The 7,948-nt window shown below is 36.2% G+C and overlaps 1 protein-coding gene and 1 pseudogene across 1 annotated transcript in view; one reads left to right on the forward strand and one right to left on the reverse strand.

Moving 5' to 3' along the window:
• LOC107684287 (RING finger protein 122-like) overlaps positions 1 to 3,206 on the forward strand; it is a 10,376-nt gene extending 7,170 nt beyond the window's left edge. The window contains exon 6 of the mRNA XM_016480523.1: positions 2,470 to 3,206. Within this exon, the coding sequence (XP_016336009.1) occupies positions 2,470 to 2,593 (124 nt within the window). The 3' untranslated portion in view covers positions 2,594 to 3,206. The remainder of the gene's footprint in view (positions 1 to 2,469) is intronic.
• A 65-nt stretch (positions 3,207 to 3,271) lies between these two features.
• LOC107684315 (protein RRP5 homolog) overlaps positions 3,272 to 7,948 on the reverse strand; it is an 11,777-nt pseudogene continuing 7,100 nt past the window's right edge.

Raw genomic sequence — 7,948 nt, forward strand, 5'->3', positions numbered from 1 at the left:
ATCTTTAGGGCTACTAAAGTTTTTCAGTCAAGAGCAGTGCGTGATTTTCTGTCTTTCTTTTGTTGCTTGATTAACATCAATGACTCGGACAATAGGCTGCTGTCCCATTAAAACCGAATGCACAGCTGCAATGGATTCAGTGTACTGATACATGTTCTCCCTACTGTTCACTTAAGACGTAATCAACTGTGTTTACTCGAATACCCGTCAAAACGGACAATTCAACATCATTTTGTGTAATTCTCCGTTCATGCGACGCGAAAGAGTACTTGCGCGCTGTGAGATGTGCTTTCTGTGTGTGTATGCTTCAGTGTGTGCGGTCAGAAAACTGGACCGAATTGAGTTTTCTCTTGCGTCGTCAGATTTGTCTGCTCTTCTCTTACTCCCACATATTGACATTTTTTAACGTTTTATGCGACGTGCAGCAAGTGTATGTTAGCTTATGTCCCGCCAGTTCATATGTACGCATCTAACCTCCGAACCACGCAGCAGATTCGTTCTGAATGAATCTCTTCCCAAATCGTCCCTCCCTAACACTTTCGTTTCGTTTTTATTCGATGAAGAAAATGTCAATAGATTTACATCATAGTTTTTTTTCCCATTCAAAGAGAGTTTTAGTTCGTTATCTTCTCATTGTCGTCGGTGAAAAAAATGTCATTGATGAAAATTATGATGAAAATTATTCGTCAACGAAATCAACACTGTCCGTCCGTCCATCCATCCATCCATCCATCCATATATAAAACGGTAATTTCTGGTCCTCGAATCTGATTGGCTGAGAGCCTTTTCCAGTCGTGCAATATTCTAGTGATAACAGCACTCCAAATGTTCACCGTTTGTATCACTCCGCTTGCAGTATTTCTCACAGATCTTCTGGAATTTGCTCCTGGCTCTGATGTTTCTATAGTGGTTAAACATGAGATATAATTTGTTTTGAGTAAATCTAACGGGCAGTCTTTGGTCTCGTTAATCTATTATTTGTTCCAGAGCAAATAGTTTTCCAAAGTCTCAAAACGTTATATAATTATATATGTTATATAACTTTTAATGCTGAATATCAGAGCGCTGCCTTTGTTCTTTTGACTGAATTGCCTAGCAACCTTTATGATGGCTGTTATTGTTGTTTATTAAATATTATTATTCAATAAATGATATTTTATATAAATAATAGTATTTAATAATAGTATTTAGTATTGAGAAACAGTGTGTGTGTTCGTGATGGTGATTTTAGTTACATTATTCCGCCATTAGATGGAGACAAGAGACTGTTTTACGAGTCAGCAGTAAAGACTTTTATATTGAAAGAGACTGAAACAGGGTTGTAAACAAGCTAGTTATTTTTACCTTCAACAACACCTTAGACAACGAATGCAGTGAGCAGCGCTGTCATCAGAAATCACCCTTAATAGATGAAAGGATAGTACGACAAAGAAATCACTTTCTAATGTTTTATTGTGAATATGAGATTGAGCTGAAGAATGAATGCTGTATCAGATGCAGGTAATCGCACTCGCTCAGTCCATCTCTCATAATACTTTACTCTACATAATACAGTGATGCAACGTTCACTAGTCCTTCGTTACTAGTTCTAAAGTGATGTTTTTGAATTAGTAACGGAGGCTTGAGCTCAGCTGTTACACTGTCAAACTGAGATTTGAATCTGTGGTGGAAGGAAATATTTCCGCACAAAAGAGGGTTTTTAAAGACACTCCTTAAGAAATTAATACTTTTATTCAGCAAGGATGCATTGAAGTGATCACGTCACAGTAAAACTATTTATGTATTTCCAAAGACTTCCAATTAATGCTGTTCTTTTTAAACTGTCGATTAATCAAAGAATCTGATATTAAGCAACGTATGAGTATGATTTCTGTGACACTGAAGAGTAATGGCTCCTGAAATTCAGTTTTCCCATCACAGGAATAAATGACATTTTAAAATATAATAAAACAGAAAACAGTTATTTTAAATGATAATAATATTTCACAGTATTACCGTTTTTTTTACTGGATCTTTGATCAAATAAATGCAGCTTTGGTGAGCATAAAAACACGTCAAATACATTAAAAATCGTACTAACCCCAGACCGCTGAACAATATTATATATAAAATAAATAATAAAGTCTATTTGATGTGGATAAGTCCATTTACACACTCCTATTTATAAGGGAATATTTAAGAAGTAGAAATAACAATAAAATGATATTAAAAAAAGAAACTAATATTATAATGCAATGCCATTTATTTGTTTGTAGAATAAATGCTGATAATATGTATCACTCTTACTATTGCTAACACTTTTGACTTCTAACAAACTCCTAAACGCATCAAACTACAAGCAACTGCAAAGCAACCACCTAGCATTGTGGTGACACATTTTGCATGGACAAGTAAAAGTGCAAAACCCTAGTTTACCATTTGCAGCAGTATTTTTAAAGAAATCTCTTGTTGTTTCTTTGCAACTTGCAGGTGCCTGCTGAAATGGCTAGAGATCCGCAGCGTCTGTCCGATGTGCAATAAACCCATCATGCGTCTACACAACGGCGACGCCCCACGAGGAGCCGAGGGGCTGCAAGACCCCGAGGAGGTGTGACCCCAGAAACTGTACGGCCCACGGCCAGATTAACACTCTCTAGTTCTGCGATTGTTGGAACATATCACATGACCTGCCAAGGCTCTCCAAAGCCATCTATATGCACCGCCACAGCGGACCGGAGAACGCGAGAAACCAGGACGACAGCGTTCAGCCTCCACTAGTGATTCAGTACCATATTGCCAGTAGCCAAATTTAAGAATAATCTCCTATATATTGTGCCACAATAATCTTTAAAGTAGTATCGCGCCGAGGTTCTAAAGCGAGAGATACAACGTGCATGCTGGGTAACGGACGTCAAAATGAGAGGTAAATATCTCAGGAGTTTGCCTCAGGGGATCTAACCAGGCAACAAAAGAAAACATTAAACTTAGGCAATTAAAATTCTGCTGTCAATGGACAGCCGTATATATGTGATAATAGGGTTGTAGGTGTAGTGCACTGTCTGTTTGACTGGTACTACGGTCTTCTTGAAGATCCTGCGTAGTCCTTACAGAAATATTAAATATATAATCAGTAACCAGCAGTTCTTATCCAATATCGTGTTCATTGCTTGAATTGTTCCCTTTTCATTGTTATTTTGTATTGTTTGTTTTTGAATAAAATGTCATGTTTTTGTGGTTAACCTTCCTTATATATATATATATATATATATATATATATAAAGGTGGATAAAGATCTGTGGAGCTTTTGATAGCAGAATTTTTATTGCAAAACCTGAATGACTTCATATTACATCAATATTTAATCCATAATCATTATTGATCAAATAGGAAAATTTGTGGTCACTTATAGACATTCAGTGATATGACAGTCCGGGAAACACATGCAAATGCACCTCCAGCAATATGTAAATAGGTGCACAAGTGATAAAAAAGCAGGAGGATTAAAGATGGGTGGGTGGCAAAAAAAGATTCTTTGTCCTCAAATATCCTATTAATCGTAAGGTAAAATAGATGGCTCTAGCTGGCAGCTTCTGCTCCTTTCAACTCACATATTCTAGAGCTTTCTGTTTGACCGCCTGGATGGTCTCAGGTGTGCCGTTCTTCTTCTCGTACTCCAGGTAACGCTTAAAGAAGAACTTAATCTTCTTCACTGACACACTCAGGTGAATCACACGATCAAAAAGCTCCCTAGAGAAAACAGGAACATATTTTTGATTATCTGCTGATTATGTCTCAGTTCAGATCAGTATTTTAAGATTCTATTCCACTCTACATATAATATCAACTGTCAAAAATATAAATAATTACAAATTTAAAATATGAAATATTTTCATAAAATATAATTAAAATTGTAAAATAAATTTAAAAAGCTATATATATATATATATATATAAAATGAGTGCAGAGTATAGAATAGAGTTTTATAGAATAGAATAGTTTTAACTAACAAAGCCAGTTATGTCAAAGCAACTCTCATCCACTCATATGGTGTTCATATTAGTATCCATCAATGTTATTTATTTTTTTATCTATTTTTGTATTTATAATTTTTTTACATTATTGATATTGAGAAGTGATATGGCCTATTTTTTCAATATAATTTCTTTTTTTTAATTTTCAAATAAATAATTGTTAGAAATGTATATTTAAACTAAAATCAATAATGCAACAGGTTGATTTGGTTAAAATGGACGAAAACAAAAATTCTGCCATAATTTGCTCTACACAGAAGACGATATTTTGAAGAATGTTGGCAACCAAACAGTTGACGGTAGCCATTGACTACCATAGTATTTTTTCCCATGCTATTGAAACAATAGTGATCGTCAAATGTTTGTTTACCAACATTATTAAAAAAGTATCTTCTTTTGTACTAAACAGAAGAAAGAAACTCATACAGGTTTGGAATATCAAGTCAAATTCTTGTACTACACATTTTCACTCTGACTAGTATCACCCTGCAGCTGTGTTTACCTCACTTCCTTCTGAGAGCCGTGCTTCACCATCAAGTCTATGAATACGGACCACAGGTCTGTGCGTTTGGGGTAGGTACTCAGGACCTTGTCAAACATGGATTTGGCTCTCTCAGCATTCCCGTACTGAAACTCCAGCCGGGCAAATTTGACAATCAGGTCCACATCTGGAAAGACCGCAAGGAAACAATGCATGAGCTGCTAACAGGCAACCTGCAGGGCCTGAATATCATCCAAATGGCTTTTCAGATTCTTGATCATGAATGAATCTATACCTAGTGAGTCTCAATGCATGCATACATGTGGGAATTAAGTATGTATGTATGAAGTGGAGCTGGCACTCACGTTCCTTATTGGACAGGCTCTGCAGCGCCCTCTGCAGAAGGGCATTTGCAGCATCGCTCTGGTGCTGTCGTAGCAGGAAGTTGCCATAACTCAGATATACAGCTTTCTCCCGTCTGAAGCGTTTCACCATGCTTTTATAAAGATTCTCCGCCTCCTACACACACACACACACACACACACAAAATGCAATACGGGTTTTCAATTTTGACATAACTGATTTGTTCTCATCCACCCAACAACATGTGATACACAATATACTGGTGGCCATATTAGTATCAATAAATATATCATTATTTTAATATAACATTATTAATGTTAAGAATAGTTAACATAAGGGTTTATTTCTAAATTTAAAATAAATATCCATATTTTATGGCATTTCAAATTGTACACTAAAATGTTCTGATGGCTTGTAGCACGTTTATATATATTATTTTGGTAATTAAATAAACAGTGTAAAAAATGTTTGGGGACTATAAAACTTTTTTTGGAATGTTTTGAAAAGTCTCATGCTCACCAAGGCTGCATTTATTTGACTAAAAATCCAGTAAAAAACATTATTGTGAAATATTGTTCTAATTTAAAATAACTGTTTTCTATCTGAATATATTTTAAAATGTAATTTATTCCTGTGATGCAAAGCTGTATTTTCAGCATCATTACTCTAGTCTTCAGTGTCACATGATCCTTAATTTCTTCTTATTATCAATGTTGAAAACAGTTATTTTTATGGAAACGCAATACTTTTTTCTTTTCAGGATCCTTTTTGATGAACAGAAAAATCAAAGAACAACATTTATTGAAAATACAAATCTTTTGTAACAATATTAATGTTTTATTGTCACTTTTGTTCAATTTAATGCCTTGCCGAATAAAAAAAACTTAATGACTGTAAAAGTTTGAACAAATTTGCTCAGACCGCCCACCCTTCAGCCAAAATATATATCATTGTATCCTTACTAACAACCACACAGATCACATGACTGGACATAATGCTTACTTTTATCTTGTCCGACTTGGCGTAAATGTCGGCTAGCTGCTGGAACACAGGAAGAGGTTCACAGTACTGGATGGCCCGTTCAAAGACTTTCTGCAAGCTTTCTTGTGTCCCGTACATGTTCTCCAGATTTAGCATGGCCACCCACACATTCAGCTTCTCCTGCTCCTCTCTAAAAACACAAACAAACCGGTTAATTGTTGGGTTGTCATTTAAAACAACTACTAAATTATGCAAAAACAGGGAAAAGCAAAACACACACAAATAATAACTGGATCAAAAACATGTCATTTCTTTGCAATAATGACTGTTTTCAAACATGTTTCCTGTAGCAGTAGTAAGTTGTACTTAATTTAATCGCAACCATCTTAAACTACAGCCTTTCACCTGAAGGAGATGGTTTTGAGGGCAGATGGAAGGCCATGTACTGCAGCCAGAGGAGGGAGCTGTCCGGAGACGACAGGAGCAGACGCTCAAATGCCGCTGTGCTGTCCGGACACGCGGACGTGTCCATGAGCTCCGCCTCCAGCTTGCTGAGCTGCTGCTCCGCGTTCTGTTGCTTCTGCTTCAGCTCTTTACGGGACTTTTTCACAGGCTGGAGAGAAAGAGCAGCTGTTTACTGTGTGTTTGCAGACTATGCACTGTAAAAAGTGATTTTTCGAAGTTGTAAATAAAAAGAGGATTTTTGGAGTAAATACTATTTTAGTCTTTTAAATTCAAATTGTTCTACTTCACATTTAATTGAATATGTTACTTGCCGTTTCTTTGTAATTATTTAATTAAACCATAGTTTTTTTAAGTTTAATAACCACTTTAATTATCACAGTTCTGTGAATATTTTTCCCGTTCCAAATGTTAAGACCTCTTGAAAATCAGAAATTTATCATTGTATCACTTGTTCACCTATGGATCCTCTGCAGTGAATGGGTGCCGTCAGAATGAGAGTCCAAACAGCTGATAAAACGTCATAATAATCCACATGACTCCAGTCTATCAATTAAACTCTTGTGAAGCAAAGAGCTGCATGTTTGTAACAAACAAATTCATCATTCAGATATTTTAACTTTAAACCATCACTTCTGGCCAAAATATGTGTCATCTATCCATGCTAAATTGAGTGGATTACTTGTGGATTATTGTGATGTCTTGTTTGGACTCTGACGTTCATTCTGACGGCACCCATTCACTGCAGAGGATCCACTGGTGAGCAAGTGATGTAATGCTAAATTTCTCCAAATCTGTTGTGATGAAGAAACAAACTCATCCATATTTTGCATATTGTCTAAAGGCAAGTACATTTTCAGCAAATGTTCATTTTTGAGTGATCTATTCCTTTAAGATATTTAAGACTTTTTAATACCCTAAATTTGATAACCATCATTTTAAGGACCCTGTAAATTCTACATCAAATTTTTTCAGTATGTACACCTTTCATTGTGATTCTGGAAAATTCAATGAATAGATATTCAACAGTTTACATAGGAGCACCTTAGTTCTGATGCACGTGTGAGCTCACCTTGCTCGTGACTTCCTGCTCATCATCACTGGAATCATTGGTGTCGTCTATTGCGGCAAAAGGCGTTAAAGAGCACAGAGTGGATTCCCATGGGAAGCCAAATGCCACCTGCAGCCGTTTTGGTTCATTTTTCTCCTGGATACCCTAAAAATTCAGATGACAGCTGTTACACATCAGAGTAGTAGTTGTACACTCATATTTAGACGTAAAATCATTCAGATTGATCTGAAAAGAGATGCTGCATCACCTTTACGTGGTTACACTTTTCATGCGTTTCTTCCTCCTCTCTGAAGTACACTTCTACACCACTGTCATTATCCTCTGCTTTAGTTTTCTCTTTCTTCTTCTCTTTTAATGTTTTCTTCTTTTCCGTGGATTTGTCCTTCATTGAGTATTCTTTTTTATCGTCTGTCCATTTTTCTCATTGCCTTGTTGCTTTAAGAAAAAAAACACAAGGTCAAATCCATCCTCTTCGAAACACAGACAGACAGACAGACACACAGACAGACACACAGACACACACACACACACAGACAGACAGACACACAGACAGACACACACAGACACAGACACACAGAC

The sequence above is a fragment of the Sinocyclocheilus anshuiensis genome, unplaced genomic scaffold (genome assembly GCF_001515605.1).
Source record: "Sinocyclocheilus anshuiensis isolate Anshui unplaced genomic scaffold, SAMN03320099.WGS_v1.1 scaffold1371, whole genome shotgun sequence".
NCBI classification, from domain to species: Eukaryota; Metazoa; Chordata; class Actinopteri; order Cypriniformes; family Cyprinidae; genus Sinocyclocheilus; species Sinocyclocheilus anshuiensis.